At 37.3% G+C, this 27462-nt stretch overlaps 1 protein-coding gene across 7 annotated transcripts in view; it reads left to right on the plus strand.

The window, feature by feature from the left end:
• Positions 1-27462, plus strand: part of RUNX1T1 (RUNX1 partner transcriptional co-repressor 1) — a 148558-nt gene that overhangs the window by 97652 nt on the left and 23444 nt on the right. For all 7 annotated transcript variants that reach the window (XM_050802194.1, XM_050802191.1, XM_050802192.1 and 4 more), the window contains 4 exons: positions 734-915; positions 12965-13215; positions 17860-17945; positions 18508-18709. In XM_050802194.1, the coding sequence (XP_050658151.1) occupies positions 734-915; positions 12965-13215; positions 17860-17945; positions 18508-18709 (721 nt within the window). The remainder of the gene's footprint in view (positions 1-733; positions 916-12964; positions 13216-17859; positions 17946-18507; positions 18710-27462) is intronic.

Consider the following 27462-nt stretch of genomic DNA (forward strand, 5'->3'; position numbering starts at 1 on the left):
CTAACATTAGAAGAGATATGTGTGTGTCTGTGTGTGTGTGTGTATATACATTCCTTAGAATAAAACTGATACAAAGAAGGCAGATTACTTTTGAAGACTACTAGAATATACTGCTTTATGCATTAATTCCATCTGGGATATGTGACTACACCCAGGCCATTACTTAAATGTTGTCTGAACTTGATGACTATGGAAAATAATCTCTATGTTCATGTCTATATTTTTAAGTGTATTTTCATTAAGTTAGTACTTGATAAAAGATATTTTCTAGGATTAGCCTGCTTGACCTTTGTGAGTCACCAGATACAAAATTGAATGTGTCAGGGCAACTATTCTGAAATCAATTGGACTATGTATATATTTTGTATACCCTTTATCTTCCCTGTGGAGAACAAAAGTTCTTATTGTTGGAGCTAGGTTCTCACATACTGTAGAACATATATTCGAGTATAAAGTGACCCTAAAAATAATGTGCCACTCGCAATGTTATCAGTGAAGAAATAAAAGAGAGGTAAAGTAATATACAAGGGTCAGTCACCTCACACTTAGGGCAATCTGGGCACATGGTAGCCCAGTGCTGAGAACTGTGCCTGTGGTTCCAGTCCATGGCATGCATTTGACCTTTGATGTAGCTGCATTGCATACTCTGCTCCAGTGTTCGAAAAGCAGAGTAAGTCAACAGGACAGAAGAAGCCTTTCAGTCCTTCCTCTCATTCCTGTCATTCCCTTGCAGGCCAACTTGCCCCTGCTGCAGCGTGAGCTCCTCCACTGCGCAAGACTGGCCAAACAGAACCCTGCCCAGTACCTCGCCCAGCATGAACAGCTGCTTCTGGATGCCAGCACCACCTCACCTGTTGACTCCTCAGAGCTGCTTCTCGATGTGAACGAAAACGGGAAGAGGCGAACTCCAGACAGGTGAGAGGGAGGAGGAGCCTGGATGAACCATGGCCTTTTTCTCAACGTTTAACACGTTTATTGTGACAATTAAACTGCCGGCCTATGTCTCTTGCACAATAGCAATAAGCCATTGCGGCCATCTTGAGAATCTGTCTCTGAATCTGTCTCTGGCCTGGGATTTTAACAGAGTTTTGAATCTCTGGCTTGTGACAGTTTGGCTTTTGTATAGATTAATCTTTTCTGCTTGTAATATTAAAGCTAAATGGTGAAGATGAACGATTTTTTAGATTTTCCGAGTACAACTGATGGCTCTTAGATGCACATCAGTATTTAAATTCTCATTTATTATGTAATTTAACCCAACCACATATTTTACTTCAATATTCTGAAATTGGCTGTTCCTAGTTTCCTTAAAATGTCATGGTTTTGAAGCTTGTCTGTTTGTATTTCTTAACACAGTACAGTAGCTATTCGTTTTGGTTTGTATACGAACTAAGAGAAAACTTCTGGGACACTAGATGAACTAAGTGAAGATAAGAGTTATACAGTAGAGACCATAGATGGTATTTTTGCTGAAAATTTTACTTGTTAGATACTGTTCTATCAGCTACTGTGCTCTCATAACTGAGAATGCAAAGAAATGTAACATAAAACTACTTCTCCATTAAACCCTACAAAGTAATTGTTGAATAAAGCATACACATGAAATTTCCCATTTACCGTAGTAAAATAATTTTTGTGAATACCTCATCCTCATCTGTATCTTCTGGTATAGGAATGCACAGTCTTATTAGCATCATTTTGCATAGTATTTTTGAAATATGGAGAATTTTATAATGAAGCTATATTCAAAAACTTATTTAGCATATACTTTGCTTTCTTTCTCTGCTTATCTATTCTCTTTTGCTGCATTTCATCAGGCATGGGTGTGACAGCCTTCGAGAGGTTAACACCCTGACACAGTTATGTTCCACATTCATAGGAGCTTAAGATCTTTGGAGCTGCTCAGAGACATCTATTTGTGACCGACTTAGCTATCCTTAAATGTATTAGCTGCTTTGCAAATCAGAATGTTATTTAAAAGCCAGCCAGTTTACATACTGCTATTACATAATCCTCTGTTAAGCAGTTTTTATGCTACAATCTCTGGAATTTTGTTCCTCTTGACATAGAACCTCTTAATAGTTTAAAATTCCTAAAGCAAACAGTGAAATATTAGTCTCCTTTTGACGTATTATAGGCCTACCTTCATCTGTGACCCACAAACAGAGCTACTTTCTTATTCTTGCAACTCGTATTTTCTTGGTCACATTGAAGAGTGAAATAGAGCACTTAGTAATTTAGCTTTTAAAGGGAACTGCTTAATCCTGATGCCTGAGTGGCGTGTCTACATGATGCTGAAAACCAAGAGGTGGCTCAACATTAGATGATTTACACGTGCATTCCTGTTTGACGTGAACCCATTTACCCTGCAGGAAATGAGTATGACATACAGATAGTGAGATATTTTAGCTCCATGATGAAAGAATGAAGGAGAGACTCAATGGAAAATTGGAAGAAGGAAATGTATTTAGGGTTGTTGCGGTGGGGGGAGTGTAACAGGGAAAGGTTTAGATAGCTAAGATAAATGCAGAGATGATCCTGTAGGCAAAATTGAAAATGCACACAACTTACTCTGGCATTCCTAACTGCTAAATAACCATAACAGGGAATATGAAAATCTGTTTCATTCATTTCTCTATATTTCCAACTGTTTTCTCACTAGCTCTTTCCCAGTATTTTATGTTTGAATGTATCATGACTTTAGACTATCATTGGACAGTCCTAAGGTAAGTGCTGGGCAGTGTGTTAATATTGATGTGAAAACTTCATCTTAAATTCCGCAGACGCTCAGCATTCTTGTTTTGATGCTCCGTCGCTGTGCATGCATCACTGTATGCTTTCAGTCGGGTAGAACTCTCCTAAAAAGAGTCTTTGGTCTGATTTTCCCTTCGGTTTTTCATGGATGGTTGCCAGAGTCAGAGTTCACATGGTTAATCTTTGGATGGAATATTCTTTATCAAATGGAGCACTGAAATATACATTATATCGCAAAGATGGCAAATGGGTTTCCTTAGAGTTAGGAGGAAGGGTAATGAGAATATGTTGTGTAAATACATTTGTATCTTGTGGGAATTTGATCAGAGCCAAGAAAATATGGGCCTCTACAGTATTTTTTCTTTTTGCATATATTTTCTGTATCTTGTTTGCATATGCATTTTCCTCTTCTCTGGTTATTTATCTGTATATCCAGATCTACTATATGAAATTTTATAGAGTATGGAGCTGTCTGACAGCAGAGCTTTTTTTGTTTTACTGAATGTTTTGTTGGTACATATGGTCTGACATGGATGAGCAGCCACGGTGAGATTTTGGAGTCTATTAAACTGGCTCATTAAAAAGATCAATCTGTTTCTGTAATAACACTGGGAGCCATCAGTCACTAAAAGAGGGAAAAACTGACACCTGAGGAGAAAACACATTTTGGTAATTTGTTCATGACATGTCATGAACAAAAGAGCGCTCTATATTTTGTTTACAACTTTGGGAGCTTAAATTCTGTGACGATTGCTGAGTTAATGTACTAAACAGTCATCACGTGTTTCAGGGATGGGTTTTGGCAAATTTAACTTTCTTCTTGTCCTTAAATATGATTGTCACTGGTTATGTTTTTTTCTTTTTTTAAACATTATTGTTATTTACAGAGAAATGAGTACTCTAGGGAAGTCTATGAAATTTTTTTTTTTTTCTTCTTGTATGGAACAGTGAAATGTTTTCTACTTTCTTTTAAATATAGCTCTGGAGAGTGTCTCTGAACAAGTGTACTGATTTTGTAGGTCTGTGAGAGAATATTGTAGAACCCAAAGTAGAAAAAGACAATTTTTGTTATAAAATTATGTTATTTCTTTCCCAAAATATTAGGGAAACTAAGTAGAAAATTCTGATTTCTATTCTTTGTTAATATGTAAAAGTCAGTTATTTATAGTAAACATTTATTCTTCTATCATGCTGTGATGGGAGGTGCTGAAGAAGAGAATGCAGTCTTTTGTTTTGGAGCCATGTAAACGAAATGAACACTCTCTCGGATAGAGAGTAGAAGCTAAGAGCACTCTTTAAAACTGCTCACCGTGGTAGCTCGTAAAGACACAAGCACTTTTGTGTAGGAGGAAGGAAAAGAACTGTTAGATAATGCTTGCTTTCTTTGAGACTGCAGAATGGATTAAAATTATTAAGATTTAAAGAAAATAATTGTGTTAGGATGATTATCATTGCTGTCTTTCTTTTCTCAGAGCTTTGATATCACAGCTTTTTGATCTAATTTGCCTTTAGTATCGTATTCTCACCTGTTATGCTACTTTTCTGATTTAGGGTTCTTCTTGCTTAAGAAATCAAATCAAATAATCTTTGCTTTTGTATGGGTAACATTGTTGTTTTGTTTCCCATTTTGTTCCCCCTACTATCTCAAATGATTGATGTTAAGTATTAATCCCCTTACATGTCATTATTTTAATGTAATTATGCTTTACATTACTCTCAGTTTAACACTTCTAAACTTTCAATACAAAGGCCTTGTAGTTGGATTAATATGTATTTCCTCCTCCCCCAAGAATTAAACATTATTCTCTAAAAAGACTTGCATGAACTTTAGAGATATGTAATTTGTCACCTGGGAGGGATCTTATGGATACACCAGGCCCCATTCTTTTTTTTTTTTTTCCTTAGGCATGGTCTGCAGTGTTGCCCAAGCTGGTTTCGAACTCCTGGTCTCATGTGATCCTCCCACAGTGTTGGGATTACAGGCATTAGCCACCACACCCTGCCTTTTTATATTTCATACCAAAAGAAAAAAAAATTACACATACTTTAAATTTATGGATTTGCTCATGGGATGTTATCTGTATTTTTTTTTTTTTTAAGACAGTGTCTAGCTATGTTGCCCAGGCTGGTCTCAAACTCGTGGGCTCATGTGAACCTGCTGCCTCAGGCTCCTGAGTAGCTAGGACCTAGGTGTGCACCACCACACCCAGCTGGCTCCCATCTCTTTATTCTTGCACAAAGTAAGGCCCAAAGAACTTGCCTAATGTTGCAAAGTTTCTTAGTGAGAAACAAGCATATTTGCATACTTGAAATCTTCCAGTTGCATAAAATATGTTTCAATGTGCAGAATTTAAATAAGGAAACTCAACTAAGACTTAAGCTTCTCTTTTTTCACCTTACTTTCCCTCATTTATTTTCTATAGTTGCTCAAGTGGGTAGATGCCATAGTATAACATTCTGAGGTTTTATATATCTTTTTAACGGTAGAAGAGCCACAGCTAGCCTGTGTTCCTGACTAACTGTGTTCCTCAGTTAGAAAATGCTGAAGGTTGGAGGGTCAAAGGCAATCATTTTGAAATCATATTGGTTGTATTTGTAAGATTTGTTACAACAGTACACACCAACTAAACCGACTAGGCCCATTTTTTTTGTTTGTTTCTGTAAAATGAAGGAGATTTCACTATTTTTATCTTTCTAAAAGAAAAGATAGATATGCTTTACAAGGAATTGTAGGGTCAACTGTGCAAATAAGAATTAAATTTGTATAACCTGCATTCAGTATTCTATGAAAAAAATGTAGGGATTTTGTGTCAATTTATACATTCTAGTTTGCGTTCCTTCTATTATGTATTCCACAGTTGCAAGGAGTGATTTTTAAAAATATTAGTCGCATCAATTGGGAGGCCTTTCAGTGAAATAGCACAAAATTACATTTATTTATTTATTTATTTGAGATGAAGTTTTGCCCTTATTGCCCAGGCTTCGGTGAGGGATCTTGACTCACTGCAACCTCCACCTCCTGGGTTCAAGTGATTCTCCTGTCTCAGCCTCCCAAGTAGCTGAGACATCAGAGGCCCACCACCATGCCCGGCTAATTTTTTGTGTTTTTATTAGAGACGGGGTTTCACCATGTTGGCCAGGCTGGTCTTGAACTCCTGACCTCAGGTGATCCACCCATCTCGGCCTCCCAAAGTGCTGGGATTACAGGCATGAGCCACTGTGCCCAGCACAAAATTATAGAGGGCATTTTGTTCTCTCCACATTCCAGCTTCAACTTTAACTTGTTAACCTGATTTCTTGCTGCTTTGTTAGGGTCTAACCTTACTGCATACTCCTCACTTCTTAATCTGTATTCCAACTGATGGTTTCTACTGTCTTTCCTAGTTCTTATGTGTCGTAATTCTATTAATACCTCACGGCCTAACTGAGTATCTGCTATTTGAATGAAAGCTTCCCACTTATAAATACTATAATAATGGTTGCTGTTTACTGAGCACTTCAGGTATGCTGGGCCCTGTGCTAAATAATCGACAGACTAACATATAGCATTCATTTCCTCACAATCCTATGGCATAGACTCAAGAAGGCCAAATAATGTGTGTGAAGTCACATGGCTTGTCAGAAGCCCTAATGGGATTCTGACCCTAGGTTCTCGGACTCAAACGCCCATGCTCTCATAGCCGTGATTCTGTACCGTTAGCCTCTGAATGCTCCTGCTTGAAAACAGAGTGCTTTGATTAACTTATTGAATGCCAAATTCATGTTAGGCTCTTTTCTTAGATTCTTTCCTATAGTACTTTCCATAGCTTTGGATAATCATTTCCCATTTTGCAGGCAGAAACACTGAGGCTCTTAGGGGATTCAGCCTCTTGAGTTCATATGGCCAGCAAATAGCATAGCCACAATTTGAAGCCAAGTCCATGTGACTCCAAAACCTCTGTCTTTTTGAGTACACATTCTGGAGTAATCTCTCACTCTGCTCTCACATACCACATTTGTTCTGTTTTTAATGGTACCTTCTGTATACATGTCCTATATGAAAGTATAGAAGTCTTGTACCTCCAATTGAATCATTTTAATGGTAAAGAATTAAAGTCTGCCCTAAATAAAAATCTTATGGAAGGTTGAGGGACCATGTTTCTGTCATCTTTGTACTGCCACTGAAGGACAGGATAGTGCATTGCACATACTGGGTGCCTAAATCAAAGCAGAACACCACAAACAGAACAAAAACCACTATTCATCAAATAATTCAAATTAAACTTAATGCAGTCATTTTTAGTAGTGTATTAAATGGTCTCTCTTCCGGGCATCTTTATTTATTTATTTGGTTAAAAAAATGCATCTCTGAAATACAATAAAAACAGTCACAGACAGCCCAGGAACCAAATGCGGTGATTGGTTCACTGACCAGAAAAAACTGGAGGGCTCCAATAGAAACATACAGATGACAGATTCGAATAAGCAAGCAGAGTTCCAAACAGCAGGAGCAGCAGAAACTGAATACTTCAGCAGTGGCAGAGATCAGAGAAGGCAAGGGGAACAGCCACTAACAGACAGCCCAACTGTTGAGCAGATGGTCAGCTTCAGACATGTGACGGAAGCATTCCACCTTCTCACTGCTGGAGGGAAGGCTCAGATGGCTCCCCCAACCTGCATATTGCAATCCTTGAAGGGCTGGGCATCACGTTTGTGTGTCTGGAGTGGCAAGTATCCACCTGCCTCTTATTTACTTCTAGAAGTATTAGCACACTGCTCAGAAAGTCCTCACTCCTAGGTGGTTGTTTAGCAATGGAGAGATTAAAGGTGCTTCTCTCCTTTAGTTTGATTTTCTTTTTAAGGGCACTGGGGAGTTTGTAATGTATTTTGTTTCAATACCTTATTCAGTATCAATAAAAGTGTATTATGTGAAATTCATATCTAAAGTCACCTCTTTCGTAACCATTTCTGAAGAGACCCTTTGCTGAATTATGTTTTAAAAATAATGATGATGAGAATGATTGCCCTCCCCCCGCCCCGATTCAATGTCTAGTCCTTCTATGGCAGTCTTAAACTGCACGTGTTAGAAAAGGAAAGGAAGATGTCTTTGATGTTATTAAGGTCTTTGGTCTGTGTTTAATAGAACTACCATCTTAAGATTTAGATACAGACTTCTAAAATATAAGAATAAAATAAAGTAAATCTTCAATGCCTGGTCTTAAAAGAATTTTAGACCCAGTGTCTCACTCCTACTCATTTTTCAAGGAACTACAGTCTAGGCATGGGACTTGGCTGGGCTGCTGAGACACACAGCAAACAAATCTGGGGCCCGTGACTCTGGGGGATACTGGCAAAGTGGCACCGTGGTGTGACAAGGGCCAAGACAAAGTTATCCTGGGACTGGAAGGAGGGACCCGTGTAGAGATGCTTGAGATCAGCAATAGGACTTAGATTTGGAAAAGAAAGTTGTAGAGTGACTTCAAGTTTCTACTTGGGTAATAGGTAGAAGATGGTCAGAAAGCAAAAGAGAAATGAGGCCAGTTTGGACTTGTGAAATGTCTGTCAAAACTCAGATAAGTGAGGGCGTAAGGCACATAATTTATTTAAATAAATAAATAGCAGGATGAATATTAGAATTTAAGTTTCTTCTTTCTTAGGTTTATTGTGCTCTATCAATTTGCCTTCCCCTAAAACAATATTTATAGTGGTATTTCCTCACATTAAAAAAAAAAATGTCAATGTAGAGAAAAAAACTTGCACCCACTTCTGCCATGGAGATTTGTCCTCTTGTTCTACTTATTGTCATGATTTTATGATGGATTTTTTTCATGCTTCCCCGTTTCCTTGAATGTTACACTGTTTTATATAAATGTTACTAAGGGATTACCAGCACACACTAGCTAATCATCATTTTAAAAATATTTCGTGTAGAGTTTTTGTTTTTATTTATTTTTATTTTTTCCTCGAGATGGAGTCTCGCTCTGTCACCTAGGCTGGAGTGCAGTGGCATGATCTTGGTTCACTGCAACCTCCCTGCCTCAGGTTCAAGTGATTCTTCTGCTTCAGCCTCCCGAGTAGCTGGGCCTCCCGAGTAGCTGGGACTACAGGCATGCTCCACCATGCCTGGCTAATTTTTGTATTTTTAGTAGGGACGGAGTTTCACCATGTTGGCCAGGCTGGTCTCAAGCTGCTGACCTCAAGTGATCCATTCACCTCACCCTCCCAAACAGCTGAGATTACAGGCATGAGCCACCACGCCCAGCCTTATGTAGTTTTTAAAGGACATTTATTTTCTTTTCCTAATAGTTTACAGTTTCTGTTATTGAGGAGCTGGGGAAAAAAAGAGCCTGAGATGGGGTAAAGTATAAATTAGGTTGCCTCTTAATTTGTTTCTACAAGTGTTGTTTTCTATTAGTCCCATTTCACTGAGCAGAATACTGAAGCCAGAAAGATGGTAACTGGAGATCACACAACTGGGTCCTAAGGATCCCCTGCCCTTAGAACATTAAACCTCGAGAGAGAAACGATTGGGATCTAAATGTGGAAGTGGTTAGATTGTGTTGAGGAAAATGTCTCCTGGTAAGGAGATAGAACATCCTCAGGTAGACTTAAAAAACAAATAAAATCTTTCAGAAATACTTAAGACATAACAGACTTCTCACTTCAAATTTCGACTAGAATTTGAGTTATTTCATGGGTATACTGGTATGGGACAATGAAAAGTCTTTGCTAATTTTGCCTAATACACTGAAAAGGGCAACGAAGAATGCAAATATGGAGTTCACCCAAGCAAATGAGATATAGGTAGGTGTAGGCATTTCTAAGAAGCAGACAGACAAATGGCAATTGTTTGAGTTACCCTTCTGAACATACATGCTTTGAACAGAGAGACGCTTCATAGCTTTATTTTTGTGGACAGTGGAAGTTTTTGTATTTTCCTTTTTTCCCCTTCTTTTTGAAACAGGGTCTCACTCTGTTGCTCAGGCTGGAGTGCAGTGGTATGATCATGGCTCACTGCAGCCTCGATCTCGAGCTCAAGTGATCCTCCTGCCCCAGCTTCCTGAGTATCTAGGACTACAGGTGTACGCCACCATGCCCAGCCAATTTTTTTATTTTTTGTAGAGACAAGGTCTCACTATGTTGCCCAGGCTGGTCTCAAACTCCTGTACTCAAACAATCCTTCCTCCTGGAGCCTTCCAAAGTGCCAGGACTACAGGTATTAGTCACCACACCTCTGCAAGTGTTAATGTTTCACAACTGTTAGAATGTAAACTACCCTTGTGAGGTCATGAGCTTTATTATTTCAGTAGCTAGCAGGGTGATGGGCCCCAGGATAAGACAGTAAGACCTGATTGAAATGAGAGAACAGACTCGGGCCCTAGCCTGCCTTTTAGGACATTACTGCCCTTGCTTTAGGAAAAAATAATGCTTTTTTCCTCCCATTTAATTGGGTCATTGAAGTAATAGCACTGAACAAAGGGTTCCACTAAGGATGAAGATAAATAGCGTATCTAACCATTTAAAAATTGTAAAAATTATTCCAATGTTGTTGTTGTTTTCATTGATCAAGGAGAGAGAAAACTAGTAAGTTGGAGTGGTTTGACCCAAATAGGTCAAAGAAAGATGTTTCATTATTTAGAAATTCTACAGGGGCTGCACTAAGAGGATGTTTTCTAATTTTTGCACAAAAAATAAGGTATAAATAATAAATTGTTCAAACCAAGGAACAGAGAACTTGGCTAAGGTGATTGCCTTAGGTACTTATGGTTTGGGCAGAGGACTATCAGCACTGTGTGTTTTGATCTGTGTAACTATGGTATTTAGCTGTAAATATAAAATACTTGAATTGCAGAGTTTGCAAACTAAAAGGGACTGCAGAAATCTTCTAGTCCAGTGGTTTTCAAACTTGATTTTAGCTGCAGACTTTTTCCTTTAAAAATGAAATCTTAAGTGGAACCCCGATGATTAACACAGATAAGAAGAAGTGGGTTCCTCTGGCACTTTACATCTTGAGAATCTTGATTCTTTGGGGGAAAAGTTCTTCATTGCCTACAAAATCCCTTAAGCACCTCAGGTGGCACAGTTTGAAAACCACTGATCTAGTCCAACCCTTTCATTTTACAGATGAATAAACTGAGGTCTAGAGAGGTTAAGTGACTTGCCCAAGGTCACACAGCTAGTCATGGAAGAGCCAGGACTAGATCTCAGGTCTCTTGATTCCCAGTCCAATGCTCTTTCCACTACACCACACTGCCAGTAAGGTAGGTGCTATGTTAGCATTATGTTCACAGCCGCTAATAGTCTTCAGTATTTTCCAACTGATTTATGCTAATATGCATTGAATATTGAAGTATATTATTTAGAAATTTGTAGGATATGCAAATACAGATTTGAATCACATGGGTATACTCTTAGAAGATAAATCAGTATCTAGAATGTTTCAGTTCACTTTTAAAAATTATTTTAAAGCAATGCAATTAGGTAATGTCTCAGCTACACTGGATATTTTAGTCTGATATCAATGATCAATATGTAAGGAGTCAGTATGTTTTAGTGTAGACACATACTTTGATGGGAGTGGCATTAGGATTCCTGGCTGCCACTCCCTTGGGGGCTATGCTCTGCCATCATTTCCAATATTGGCCAGTCTATTCAGAATAGTGCATCCCTCTTAGTATGTAGTGGGCATGTTCTTTAACATAAAACTCTGAAGATTTACCCTCAGTTCTTTCTATGTCTTTACCTTCTGTCTCTAAGTCCTTTATTCTTCTCAGCCTGGTGTGTATGAATTGTCACTGCGGGACCCACCCTAAAGGGGCATAAAGGATGTTTCATTGTAGTATCCTGTTGCCCCTGATCATCTCTGTTGTTGATTCAGTTTCCACCTGGATTGCTCTAGTATTATCAGACAAAGACTAGATGCTGTCACTAGATGCCAGGAAAGTAGAAAAAGTGCCTCTATGCTGTTATTTTACTACCTAAAATAAAGAAGGCATGTAGAAGTCTGTAGCCACTGTGAACCAGTAGAATTCTTATGAGAAAATGTCCCTGAGAAAATAGATGTTACCACCTGTCTAAAGATAAGAGTGCCGGTCTTGTAAGTAAAAAGTAAGTTTGGGAGCAGTGATTACAGTCAAAGTTGAATATGGTTTGTTTCTATCTTATTGAATATATTAGGGGCTAGTCTCTAAGCAGTAGAAGTATATACAGCCAGAAATTACTTCTTGAGTCCTACATTTATTTGAGAATCAAGGAATCGTGACTAGTTATCAGGTCTTATTTATAGAATGCATTCCTTCTGAAAGCCAAGTTCAGAGTTTTGTGCATCACATGGTGATGTGTCGTCAGGGTGTTCCCGTCCTGCCGTATAACCTGATAACCCCAGACAGGATACATTAGCTCTCTGTGTATGTGTTTCCTCAACTTTAAAATAAAATAATGACCTACATCTTCCTTCTAGTCCAGGCTAGCTCTGTATGACTGCTGATTGATTACCTTGGTGACTCAAGATAGTGTCAGGGTCTCAGACATTGCATTGCATGCTCTGTTCACTTGGTTTGATCCTTACTTTCCTGTAGAAGTTTCTGTGATGATGGAAATGTTATATATCTGTGCAGTCCACTACTGAAGCCACCAGCCACACGTACCTGTTGAGCACATGAAATGTGGCTGCTGATACTGAAGAACTGAATTTTAAGCTTTATTTAATTTTAAGTAACTTACATTTTAAGTTAAGCAACCACATGTAGCTAATGTATTGAACAACACAGTTCTTAGATGTTCTCTGACACAGAAGTCAGAGACCAAGTGGAATAGGTGTAGCTCAAGTGTTCATCAAGAGAGTGGTGATGTTTTACCTTGATGATTCTTCATCAAATATAGTCGGTCTTAGGGTAACTTGTTAGAAATCAAGCACTGTTTTTTGAATGAAAATGTTATCTACAGGAGACTTGAGTTTCCTCTTGTTTGTGACTTAACCACATGAGCTTCAACTGAAAAGATATTTGCTAATTTGATGAGAAGTGAAGCATTTTCTCCTATCTGCAGGCTTATGATCATTTAGGTCTCGACACAGGTCTCAGTGAATTCCCGTATGTTTTCTGGGAAGCTGAGTTTAGGTTTCTGGTCAGTAAAAAATATTCTGTCTTTATTCCAAGCTCAAATATGAGTGACTGAACTGTGCTGATTTCTGAATAGATGATGAAACAAACTCTTGTTTTTTCCCTCTTAGAACCAAAGAAAATGGCTTTGACAGAGAGCCTTTGCACTCAGAACATCCAAGCAAGCGACCATGCACTATTAGCCCAGGCCAGCGGTACAGTCCAAATAACGGCTTATCCTACCAGCCCAATGGCCTGCCTCACCCCACCCCACCTCCACCTCAGCATTACCGTTTGGATGATATGGCCATTGCCCACCACTACAGGGACTCCTATCGACACCCCAGCCACAGGGACCTCAGGGACAGAAACAGACCTATGGGTAAGACTGAAGGATCTGTTCACTTCTTATGGGATTGGGTGCTTGAAGACTTGCACCATTACTTCTGAACTGAACTTGAGGCTTGAAATCTGTGATAGGGATAAAAATTATCTTATCTTATCTTGCTTTATATTGTCTCCTTTATGAAAAAAACTTGATTGGTATTAATAGACTTTTCAACAGCTGTGCGCTGTCTCTCTCCTAATCACTTGTATTCTTTAAGACAGTACACTAAATTTCTTTGGAGGAGGGCATCTATATTAATACAAGACCCTCAATTGTGTTTGTAACAAATGCAAAATAAATTTTTAGCTTGAATTCTCTTTTAACACGAGACTTCATATGCAGTCTGCCTGCCACAAATATTTTAAAAAATCACTTTATTTTCTTGCATTGTGTCTTTTGTTTCAGATAGTCTCTACGTTTATTTTGATTTTTTTCGAGCCTCCATGATATTCCATATTTCCAAAGTATGATATGGTATGCTATCTGCGGCTTCACAGATGTTTCCTGAGGAATGATTTGGTACTTTTGTTTACTTGAAAATGCCAGTGATTGAAGTTAATATTGACAATTTGGGGTCAAGGATCGGAATACTGAAGAAGTGAATTTGGGCAAATATGTGTTCTATTTCCCTGTGTTCATTCCTTCTTTGCATAAAACTATTAGAAGTAAAGCATTTTGTCTGGGTGCAGTGGCTCACGCCTATAATCCCAGCACTTTGGGAGGCCGACATGGGTAGATGAGTTTGAGCTCAGGAGTTTGAGACCAGCCTGGGCACTGTGACAAAATCCCGTCTCTACTAAAATTAAAAAATTAGCCAGGCATGGTGGTGGACTCCTTTAGCCCCAGCTACCTGTGGGGCTGAGGCAGGAGGATCGCTTGAGCCCAGGAAGCAGAGGTTACAGTGAGATGAGATCATGCCACTGCACCCCACACCATGCACCCCAGCCTGGGTGGCAGAGCAAGACCCTGTCTCAAAAAAAAAAAAAAAAAAAAAGAAGTAGTAAAGCATTTTGAAGACATTGCCTTCTGTAGAACAAATGTCTACCATGAAAAGTGAGAGAGAAGATGAACAAGGTAAGTTTTTAAACATATGATTAGTGGTTCAGTGGTGGAGATGATAGTGTATCAGAGGGTTATTAGTAAGTACACTATTACTGGAGTGCCTTCAATTCTTAATTAGTGATGAGTCTAACTGAGAGCAATAGTGAGTCTCCTCTTCTTTTTCCATCTCCTGTGTCCACATCACCCACCAACAGGACTTTCTCTACCTTGTAACGAATTGCTGGCAAACTTTCGTGATGCGGGTGACTTAGTGGCCAGTACACTAGAAAGAGCAGGGGATGAAGTGCAAGTAGAAAACCCAAAAACAGAGCTGAGGATACAGAATTCTGGGGAATGTAGCTAGCCAGTTATTCACTACTTGATTACAGTGATAGTGGTTTTTGTTTTGTTTTGTTTTGTTTTTAGCCACAGGCAGAGAGAGTCTTAATATATAAAGTTTACATTTGATTTCCAAGTATGTTGCTAGCAAACAGGGGCTCCACGGGTAGGGCCTTTTTTGCCTTTCTACGCCCAACACCCCAAATGTTTAGAAAGCAGGAAGAGTCAGGATGAGGGGAGGGGCGATTGAAGCTTTGGTTGTAAGATAGTAAATTAGTAGTTCTGGTTCTCCACAACAGTAATTTCTACGTTTATATAGTGTGTCAGACAAATGACTAAGCATATACTTTGTGCTTTCTTAATAGCCAATCTGTCTAATGTTCTCGCAGGTACCATTTCTGAAGAGCTTTCAAAGGTGGTTATGCTATTTCTTGATCTGGATTGATATTTGGACCCCAAAATCAAATGTGATAACAATTCCCTTCTACACAAAGCCTTAGCATTTATTTATGACTTAAGTACTGAAAACCATGACTGCATGTTTTTAAATAGCAGTGGAGTCATCAGGTCGTGGTGAGACCAATTCAAGGGATCCCATTTTGTAGATGTGTTAGCAAATGGCCTGTTTCTTAGGCAGCAGGTGCTATTTTGTGAAATATTAGTTCCAGTGCACTATACAGTAATCAGCAAGGAAGTAATTACACTTATGTGCAACGATTATGTTTTCATCAAGTAATGTAAAATATCCCTTTATGAATTATATCTGTATCCATTGGTTTTATGTGATTTTCTTCAGACCATGTTCCTTACCTTTTAATTATATTAGCTTATAAAACTAATAGTGCTAATCTCTATAAATATGTGCAGCTACTAAACCATCCCTAAAGTCTGGCAGAGTTTAGTGTGTGTTAATGTAAAATAAAATCTTGATGTATGAGCAACAAATTATGGTATTACATCAGGCTGCCATTTTGAGAATATAAAAATTGTCATAAAGATATACTTAGTCTGGTACGATTTATAAATGCCTATTATGTGTAGGGACATATACTCACTAGAATCCTTCAGTAAAGTAACCTGTTAGCGGCATTAGTTTATAAGTAAGCTTAGAGTTTTAGCCTAGTCAAAATATTCTAAAACAAAATAACTAGTTAAGACTCAACATTAGTGTCAAATTTCCCACAAATGAAAATGTGATTATGAGCTATTTAATGATTATGAGCTATTTTCCCCTGGTACATCCCTCTGGTATTATGACTATAAATAAAAATTGTGTGCTGCTGAATATTTAAGTATCTTAAATAGAGAAATTAGTAAATGTAAAATCTTGATTTATTTTTTATTTTTAAAGATTTGATTAGATCTAACAAATGACTTTCAGTGTTCAAAAGCAGCAAATGAATCTTACATTTTTTCAGCAAGTACTTGAGCTCAAACATGTTTCTAATACACTTAGTATTTTTTTTAAATGAGATGAAGCTTAGTACTGTTTCACAAATGCTGAAATCCCACTACCACAGATGTCCTGTTGCTCATTAATATTACTCCAGGCGTTACAGCTTGTGTCATTACTGATTTGTTCTGCTGAATTTTTCAAGCTTTTGAGACCTCTGGAATTCTTGTCCTTAAAGGCAAATATTCAGATGCCTCTAACATGGAAGTCACTGTCACATTTATATCCTTATCACTTTCTGGTTATTTTCTGTGGTGACTAATTTTAACAGTAGTGGTTTTTCCCTAAAACACAGGCAACAAATAAGTTAACAAAAATTACATATTTGCAAACATTTCAACTTGAAATAATCACAACAGAGCAGTAACTAAGTACTATTTTTCCCAATGTGTTTATATTATGCAAATTAATAAAACATATTTGCACTTTTACTTTTTAACCAATAGGTGGCATTGACAATTTTAACTTTTAAAATATATCTTAGAATATGTTCTAATTGGACAGGAGTGGTACAAAGCATCTTGCATTTAGCTTTGCAGTTAGTCTGAGAAAGGGTTGTCATAAATTTGTTCACTTCCATCAGTTGTAAATGAAATCTCTTTACATGGTTGGCTGAACAGAGTCATGTGACTCATCTTTATTTGTGTACATCATTGAAAAAAAGGGATTTCTAACCACTTAAATCTCACAAAAAGTAAAATTCAGTGTCTTATAACTCGTTTGGTCATTTAATTCTTACATAAGTTCCACAGAGAGTTAGCCCAGTTATCTAGAAACCCAAACTATAAGAAACCTTATTTGCTGTTCAGAGTAACATTTTGAGAATTGGTAACCAAAAATAATAGTTTTGTTCATTTAAATTGCAAAATAATGCCACAGCTCAATGACTTTCCTATTCAACAGAATATAAAGTGAATATGTAAGAGGAACAACACGTTTCCAGGTTTCTCTGATCGGAACCTTTCAGCCCATCTTTTTAGTGAGACACATTTACTTCCTATTTTAATGAGCATCCTAGCTAACTGCTTAAATTCGTTAATACTGGTGCTCACTTGGTAAACACTTATATATTACTTTTTCATAGTGGTATCTTAATTATGATGCTAAAGAGCATTAAGTCTTATGGACTTCAAATTAGGATTTTCAGTTGGTTCACTTGGATTTATGATATTTGTCAAATTATATCTTGTATGTTAATTTTGTAATGAAGGATGTCCAATTTACTTTTATTTTTTATTTTTTTGGTAAACCAAATGAGTATATGTAGCTCCATATTATACAAGCCTTCTCTTCATGGTCTAATTTTGTCATGTAGGTATATGTGTTAGGATTGTATTCATTTATGCAAGGCTGAAATATGGAAAAATTTACCATGCTTGTTTTGAGAAAGCATGTCCCTTCCCATGTAAAATGACTTATGCTATCTTTATTTTTAATGCAGGACGTCAATGCTTTAAAAACCACTTAATGTCTACTTGTGGTTTCTTATATTTATTAAGAGTTAGAATGTATTTTTACTTACAGAGTGTTGTGTGGATAACTAGCTGTGGGCTTGGTGTCACTTAACTGTCTCTTGTGTGTAAAATAAAGTCTTCTGACCAGCTGACCTCTGAAATTCCTTCTAGTTCTCGTATTTTATCATTCTGTGAGGAACCTATTAGGTAATTCTGAATCATGTCTCCATTCAAAATCAAATGTATTTTTACATCATTGAGTTTGCCCACATAGTCCTTGCTGTGAGTCTGTGTGTGTATGGGTTGTATACTGAACGCTTTAGGGTTATTCAGCCTTCTCTATTTTTGTAGGGTTGCATGGCACACGTCAAGAAGAAATGATTGATCACAGACTAACAGACAGAGAATGGGCAGAAGAGTGGAAACATCTTGACCACGTAAGACATCAGTAATCATTTGGGATTAAAAAATGTTTGGAAAACAACTGGAGTGAGGTTATGTGATAAAATAAAAGCTTGGTGATCCTTTGAAGGTACTGTGTTTCCTGCTATCCTTGAAAAAAATAATGAGCGAGAATATTTGAAGTAGAATGTAGAATTTGATTTCTAAATTGATATGAAAGCCACTTAAGAGAAATGTTTAGATCTTGGAAAGGAATTCTCAAAGCCAGATCAGTGGGCTACTGTTTTATTGTGAAAAGGTTATTTAATTTCTAAAGTAATGGGATTAGTATTTAGAGAGGTGGATTTACTGGCTATAGTGCCTTCAGGTGAAATTTCCCTTCTGTCTTGTGTTCATACATCTCTCTTCTCATTCCCGTCGAATTTTCTCATCTATTGGCTCTGAATTTCAAATCTAGCTGTAGAAAATACTAGACCAAAAACTTCAGGGATAAAATTGCTTCCTTCATTGTCCTGAAATGGTTTGTTTCACTATTCAGTAAAATCTTTAATTGTGATGATTTATACGCTCTTCCCTATTCTCCCCTTTCCCACATAGCTGTTAAACTGCATAATGGACATGGTAGAAAAAACAAGGCGATCTCTCACCGTACTAAGGCGGTGTCAAGAAGCAGACCGGGAAGAATTGAATTACTGGATCCGGCGATACAGTGATGCCGAGGACTTAAAAAAAGGTGGCGGCAGTAGCAGCAGTCACTCCAGGCAGCAGAGTCCCGTCAACCCAGACCCAGTTACACTAGGTAACTTTTCTTCAGATGAGTATCTCGAACACATATTTCTTATGCTGTTAATGCTGACTTTATTTTTAACTTCTTTTTAAAATTAAAGGATATGCAAGGAATTTTAAGACAATAAACAATTTACATATCCTCCAATATGTCTTATCTGTCTGTTAGGAATTTGGGCAGATTGGCATAGACAGAGATTGCCACAAAACTTAAATTCCTTTTCCAGGTAAATGTATTGAGCTGATGGCAGAGTTTCCGCACTGAACCAGAATTTCATGTGCTTAACTAAAACTTGCGCTCCTTCAAAATGCCTCAAAATAGCAAAAACAATCTCAGGGAGTGGGCCTGGGGCTTAGACACTTCCATCAAGGTCTCTAGTGAATTCTGCCACTGCCTACCAATGTTAGCACTGCACACGAGGATGTATGTTTCAAATTATTAATTCAAGAAACAGCCCATAAGACAATCTTGTTTGTTAGTTGAATCTCAGATACACACATATATATGTGTGTATATATATATATGTTTTTTTTTAACTTTTTTCTCAACAGCCCCTGCCCAGAGAGACCTAAAAACTATATATTTTGCCTACAGCTATTTTTAAATTAATGATACCGATGCAGCACTCTTCCTTTGATTTGATCTTAACTTGCATTACTTGATCATGATTGTATTAATTCTAGTTTTATAATGGGACTCATAATATAGTTGTGCCTTAGAAATGGAATGTTAGTATGTAACTGTATTACTTATTGATATTTGGGAATTGTTGGGGTTATAGATAGAATATAATCCCATATATGTTGAAAGAAATCGTCAACCTCAAAGAATTTTTGTGTGGCCTGTGAACTTTTACCTAAATTAATAATATGGTTTTGTCGCTGACATTACCGCCTATTACATGTGAATACTTTTTGAGTAAACTTAGGGAGATGGGTTTCTGTGGATTCTTGTTCTCTTATATTCTCTTATGTGATTAACCCCATACCCATCTGCTAATTCAAGTTAGAGTACTGTCCATGCTGCAAAACATGTGCAGATTAAGCTCATAACTTTGGCCTCATTAGTATTATGACTGATTATCAAAAGTTAAAAACTTGAAGTATATGATCTGTCTATTGATCACATTATTGTTTTCAATTTGTTCTCAGCCAGTGTAGCTTTCTATGCACTTAGGTTTGTAGATTTTTGCTAATCTCTGAATGCTGAATGCCTATTGTCATAAGTATTAAATAATGGAAGAGTCTAAGTCACTTAATTTACCTAACAATTATTAATCTAAAGCATATTTTAAAGGCAAAACTGTATTTGTCAGGTCAGAGTAGGGCAAGCAGCGAAAACAGAATTACATTTGGTTTGAGCTTGTATTGGTCGAAACCAAACTATTTAGAGCAGAGTGGAAAAAAAGTCTTGTGTTTATTTCCTTATTATGAACAAAAATTGATTAATCATGAGAGATTTGCTTAGGACAGAGGAGACATTTATAACTATCCAGTCTAGGCAAAAATTGAGAGCCTTGAAGTAAATAAAACTTAGGGAGTTAAAACATCTAGTTTGGCTTATTCTATTGAACAGATTCATTGAGTCAGTATTTATTTACTGAGTGCTTACTATATGCCAGGCATTGTGCTAGGCATTCTAATGAAGGAAAAAGAGTCTTCATTTCTTTCTTTGAGGGCCTTTGGGTCTAGTGGAAGAAGGCAAGGGAATAGCTAGTGTTAAGGCCATAGGATAGTTACCTCAATTCAGTTGACCAAACTGACCAGATTGCTATCATCTGCCATCCACTGTAAAAGAAACATCTCCAAAATTGATCAGACTTCATACCTAAGTGAGTTATCAGCACATAGAACAAGGGCCATTTTGTGTATAGTCACTAATGCTACAGTCAGATTCTGGTGATATAGGTGTATATCATGTTTTCCAGGAAGAGAGGTTCATTGTCCCTGTTACATAACCAAAATACACTTGGTTTTAAAAAACTCCTTTTTAAAAGTACGCAAACTGTACTATTTTTAGTGATGTTCAGTGGATTTATATTTTTGTTAAACCTGAGATGTTTGTTTGGCTTTAAGCTTTTGTAAGTTATATTAGTCAAAGGGTACAGCATTTAATTTCTTTGTTTATAGACAACATTAAGACATTATGTTCTTTATGGACACAGAATCCTAAGTTGCCATTAAGATACTATTATAACTTTAGAGAAAATCTGTGTAGAACTCTGCAGTGTGCAAGTTTTAGCATCCAATAGTGTTTTGACAGTTTTTTTCACTGTACATCCTTACTAGCTGATTCTTTCAGCCTTGTGTACTATTTTCTGAGACAGAGCTATGGCTGTAAATAAGAGGACAGGTGGTTTGTAATTATGGGCCACAATCATTTACATTAAGTGCTTTCTAAGTCCCTCTTCCAGGCTTTGGAGTTGAATGAATTGATGTGTGTAGTGAAAGGATTGGAGATTATTGGCTGATAAATCTATTTTCTGTGGCTGGAAAGTGTTTAATGGAGTGCACGTGTGCAGATAAATCTATGGATATGTCTATATCTTTATATACATTTAGATCTCCATATCCCCAGTGGTATGTATTTCTTTTAGCCTAATTCTTTTGCTTCTTAAACTACTGTCTGGTCTCAAATGAGACCTTCGGAATATATTATAGAAGATATCTTTGGTTCAAAATATTGCCCTACTTATATCCCTAACTTGGAAACACTGGGAATGTTTAGTCATACACACATTCTTAGCATTTTAAAATTATATTTGGGGACTTCACAGAGAAGAATGTAACTTTCATGACTGATGTGTTGTGCTTGTTAAACTCAATCCCATTCTCACTTTTGAAATATATCCGTAGTATTAAGTGAGTATAGGGGGTTAGTAAAATAACTCAATTAATCTATTGCTAATTGAATTTTAAGAGTTTTCCTGGCCAGACGCAGTGGCTCACACCTGTAATCCGAGCACTTTGGAAGGCTGAGGCAGGCGGATCACAAGGTCGGGGATTCGAGACCAGCCTGGCCAACATGGTGAAACCCCTTCTCTACTAAAGATTAAAAAAAAAAAAAAAAAAAATAATCAGGCATACTGGCACATGCCTATAATCCCAGCTACTTGGAAGGCTAAGGCAGGAGAGTCACTTGAACCTGGGAGGCGGAGGTGGCAGTGAGCCGAGATCACGCCATTGCACTCCAGCCTGGATGACAGGGCAAGACTCTGTCTCAAAAAAAAAAAAAAAAAAAAAAAAAGGGTTTTCCTAAGATACTAAAATCTCTTTTTTGAATAACTTCTGAAACAGTTTTTAACACTGAGTAACTGAGTATACACTGAATTCATAATGGTATTTCTGTTCTTTAAATAAAATGCAAGTTGACATCTTGAAGGACTTTTCATTAAGTAGGTTTTCTTGAAATAATAGATATTTATTATATTTACTGTTGTTACTCATTTACTTTCCAGGGAGAACTCCAAATATCCAACTCTTAACAAAATTAGAAAGCAAATTTTAACACAGCTGTCTCTATTTTCAAAGTATGACTTACTTTACATTTAAGTTTTATTACATGGTATACTTCACAGAAGAAGAGCAAGATAATGTGATCAGAACTGACAGATTTGACCATGAAGTAGAATTACTTTTATATGTATAGAGAGGCAGTTGCTGGTTAGCACTTTGTATGTTTTCTGAAGTGCTTGTCAGAATCTCCGTAGTAGATCTTTTTCCTTTCTTTGTCTTTGGTTCCTTTTTCTCTCAGAATGTTGTCACGTCACTCTCTTGGCTCCTGACATTTTCTTTTAAATTACTTTCCTTTTTACTAGCTTTTGACTATTCTAGAATCTTTCTGTAGTTTGTCTTGTATCTGTGTGTTCTCTCTTTGTTTTCTAGAAGTCTTCCACATCTTTTTTTTTTTTTTTTTTTTTTTTTTTTTTGAGACGGGGTCTCACTTTGTCACTCAAGGTGAAGTGTGGTGGCATAATCTTGGCTCACTGCAGCCTTGACCTCCTGGGCTCCCACCTCAGCCCCCGAAGTAGCTGGGACTACAGGTGACTGCCACCACACCCAGGTAATTTTGTTGTATTTTTTGTAGGGGTGGGGTTTTGCCTTATCGCCCAGGGTGGTTTTGAACTCCTGAGCTCAAGGGATCTGCCCACCTTGGCCTCCCAAAGTGCTAGTATTACAGGCGTGAGCCACTGTACCTGGCCAAAATTTTTTTCTAATGATAGGTTTAAGGCTATTGTCAGGGACTGGACATAAATTCTCAAATATAAATACACTTTCCCTGTGCTTTTAAAAAATGTATGAACATTGTGATGATGTCGTAGTAAATTTAGAAAATACCTTCACTCTGTTTTGTTAAGAGTTTAGTACTTGCCAGAGATAGAAATATCAAAAAGTTTTGTTTAAGTGTAATGAAAAATCAAACTTAGCATTCATAAAAAACTTAGAGCCGGGAGTGGTGGCTGACGCCTGTAATCCCAACACTTGGGGAGGCCGAGGCGGGCAGATCACTAGGTCAGGATATTGAGATCATCCTGGCTAACAGGGTGAAACCCCATCTCCACTAAAAATACAAAAAATTAGCCAGATATGGTGGTGCACCCCTGTAGTCCCAGCTACTCGGGAGGCTGACGCAGGAGAATTGCTTGAACCCTGGAGGAGGAGGTTGCAGTGAACCAAGATCGTACCACTGTATTCCAGCCTGGAGGACAGAATGAGACTCTGTCTCAAAAAAAAAGAAAAAAAGAAAAAAAAAAAAGCTTAGTAGCTCAGGAGCTTGTTGAATTAATACCATCCCCTGTCCCAAGTGGGTTGGTAGAGGAATTAGTATTTTAAAATACTACTAGCTGGCAAGTTTTATGATTGTCATATGATTGAATTATGGAATTTCTCATTGCTCTGTAAATCCTCAGGAAATCTAGCATGAAGGTTGAAAGCACAAACTCAGTAGAATTTCTAGATTCAAATTACTCATTCCTCTCCATATTAGTTTTGCAGCCTTTGGCAGGTCATAATCTCTTTGTGCTTCAGTTTCCTCGTGTAAAATGGGGATGGTAATACATATTTCATAAGCATTTCTGTATAATGAGTTAATAGGTAAAAAACTTATGAGACAGTGCCTGACACATAGTAGATGTGTTATAGCTTAGCTGTTACTATTATTTAGATGCGCATTCTCAAAAATAACTTTTTGCTGGGAGTAGTGGCTCATGCCTGTAATCCCAGCACTTTGGGAGGCTGAGGTGAGAGGATCCCTTGAGTCCAGGAGTTTGAGTCCAGCCTGGAAAATACAGTGAGGACCCCATCTCTACCAAAAATCGAAAAATTAGCTGGACATGATGGTGCATGCCTGGGGTCCTAGTTGCTCAGGAGGCTAAGATGGGAGGTTTCCTTGAGCCCAGGAGGTCAAGGTGACAGTGAGCCATGTTTGTGCCACTGCCCTGCAGCCTGGGCAACAGAGCAAGACCTTGTCTCAAAAAATAAAATTAAAAAATTTAAAAAATAAAATAAAATGAACTTTAAAAAATAGTGGTAAATGAAACTAGTGAAGTTTTTCCTTGGCATTCAAGATTGTGTATTGAGTATTTTTTCATCTAAAAAGTACTTCTAAGCAGTTGGCTACTTTAATAGGCACAGGATTAGAAAATACTCCTGTCTTAAATATAGTAAATCTGTTGTACCTTTGGGACCCTAATTCATAATACAAGTCTATAGAAAAATAGATTTCTCCCAGCCAATGAAATATTTCAACTTCTATACTCTCAGAATATGAAAAACACAAACAAGTCATTCTGTGTATATTTCCCTGTAAATGTTTGGAGTTCTGTACCCTTGTATTGATTTCTTTAAATCACATCATGAAATTAATCTCTCAGTCATTCAGCTGACTTCATAATGCAAATGCCTACTGTACTTAACTATATTGGGTTTAAAAATAAGGGACTATTAGTTAAATATGTCCATCTTTTAAAATTAAGAGGAGATGGTTACTTCCTGGAGCATTAAGTATGTTTGTTGTAAAAAATGGAAATCCTAAAGCAGTTGCTAGCTTCTAGGTTGGATTTAGGCTTCTGAAACCTAGGGTGAAGATTTCTGAATGTATTATCCTTAAAAGCAAGTGGCATTTGTAAAGATAAAAATTACTTAACTCTTTCTTTCTTTTGATGGTTTTTGTAATAGATATTATCATGATCATAGCCTCACTCTGCCCACTACAGGATGAAGGCCATACCTAGGTGCTGCCAAGCTTTGAGCATTGCTGTCCTGGGTCATATGAGGTCACATTGCTTCTCCAAAGGCTATCAGCTCATCCCTTCATGTATATTGATGGCGGCCCTTGCAGTATCTAGTATCCAATGGTCTCCATCCTGTCGTAAGTGTAGTGCATCTTCCATCTCTTTCATACATCATAGATTGCTCTTTCTGTTCTTTCACATTTCTTACACCATTTTCTGTCACTATGACCTGGTCTCCTCTCTTCATGGACATGAATTTTTTCAAGAGGCTCTCTTCATCCTCATCCCCTCTCATCCCCCCCAAGCAATTTGCAACCCAAAGCAAGCTAGACTTAACTTAGAAGGACTTTTCTATAATGTTTTCATCTTTCAGTGGTTGCATATATATATATATATATATATATACACACACACACACACACATTTCACATTTTAAACCATCTTGTATAGATTCTTCTGTCTTTGCTTTTACCACTACATTTTAGAACAATGATTCCTTTTTATAGCAATCTATATTTTATAGGTGCTGACGAGTTAATGGTTAAGAATTAGCTTCTTTAGAATCTAAGCCTTAGAATCTTAGGGTGTTTTAGGTAGATGTGTCTAGATTAGCCAGTATTCTAAAATAGTGAAGTCCTAGGAGAGAATTGTCCCTTGTTTTGTTTTTCAAACTCAGTTTTCCCTATATAGATTCTGATATTGCTGCTGCTTAATCAGAAGAGGAGATATTAAATGTATTAGTCATTTGGTTTCTGAAGCTATAAAGTAGCGTTTATCAGGGTATCAAATAGATTTCTGAGGAGTACACCTGCTACCAATCACTCTGTTCTTTTTGTTGGTAGACCTGACCTTTATCGAGTACACTAACTTAGAACTAGAGAGGATATTGTAAAATACGTATATATGATTATTTCCCTTTAGATTCTGCTATTTTGAAAAACCGTCTTTTAGAAGGTAGGTTATCATTAAGAAAATTTTTGCATAATTGGCTTTAGCATTTCTATTGGGTTTCTAAGTCAGTTAAAGTTTGAGCGTATGTGGACATGGCAATATGTCAGTGAGAAATTTAGGAAGATGTAGCCAAGGCAAAACATTATACAACTTTCCAGTGTGGTATATGTACCCTCAAGACACCTGCTGTGCAGCCCATAGAAGGTGGAAGGTCAATTGAGCCTGGCACGTTAATATTTGAGTCAGTTTGGGTGTTATAAACATTCAAGGGTGAGGCTCAAGTAAAATTTTTGAAAGTGTCATCTAAGAAATTTGAAGATTTTGCTTCCAAGGACAAAGGCAGTGAATTGTGAACTATAGAAATATTTTCTGTTTCCAAGCGACATAGATTCTGGGAGTTTAAAAAATTACTTGGTGTATATTGCTTAATCCAAACTTCTTTAATGGCTTTGTTCTCTTCAAAATTTGTGGTATTTGGATTTTTAACATTGAGAGAAAAGATAAACTTTAAAATATTCTCTTCACCTTAGTTATTTATAAGGAAATAATTATATAGCCATTCTTACAAGAGCATGTAGTAATAATAATGATGATAATAATGAGGATAATAGCAAATACCAGATGATGAGAGTTTAGGATGTGTATGTAATAGGAGGTATTTCCTTCAATCCTCACAGCAGTGCTCTCAAATAATGGTAGTATTGTCCTCACTTTATTATAGATGAGGCATCTGAGGACATGGACAAACTAACATACTCAGTGTTCCATGGTCAATAGCTGCTTCACTGGGCGCTAGAACTAACTTTCTTCAGCCTATGTTGCCTGAGGCTGGTAATTAGCATCTTTCATGCATGGACTTTGGATACCTAAACATCTCCTTTCCTGTTCTTTATCATAATACTTGACTACTTAATCAAAAAATAATGTTTATAGGCTGGGCATAGTGGCTCACACCTGTAATCCCAGCACTTTGGGAGGCTGGGTGACCTGACGTCAGAAGTTTGAGACCAGCCTGGCCAACACGGTGAAACCCCATCTCTACTAAAAATACAAAAATTAGCTGGGCTTGGTGGCATGTGCCTGTAATCCCAGCTACTCGGGAGGCTGAGGCACGAGAATCGCTTGACCTGGGAGGCAGAGGTTGCAGTGAGCTGAGATCATGCCACTACACTCCAGCCTGGGCAGCAGAGCACGACTCTGTCTCAAATAATAATAATAATAATAATAATGATGAAAAAATAATAATTTTTTATAAACTACAGGTCTCTTCTTAACACAATAAATGAAAAAAAAGTTGCCACTTTGGAGTCATGTTTTTTCTTTCCTCAGACTTTACAGATCTGTTCTCATTCTTATCCAATAAATTATGCTTAAAGTCTTTTCTCCTTAAAAGTTGTCTTTAAATGTTGTCATAAGTAAATCTCTGTGTTGTACTGTGTCACATGGCTAAATATGAACTTGATTGCACTTTATTTCTTCTGCAAATAGTTATAGTGGTAAGGAAGATAATCTTGATAAATCTAATTAGTTGTATCACATTTCCTTTTAGGTTGTTTATGTACCAGCTTTATCTCGCCTTAAG

The sequence above is a fragment of the Macaca thibetana genome, chromosome 8 (genome assembly GCF_024542745.1).
Source record: "Macaca thibetana thibetana isolate TM-01 chromosome 8, ASM2454274v1, whole genome shotgun sequence".
In the NCBI taxonomy this organism is placed as follows: domain Eukaryota; kingdom Metazoa; phylum Chordata; class Mammalia; order Primates; family Cercopithecidae; genus Macaca; species Macaca thibetana.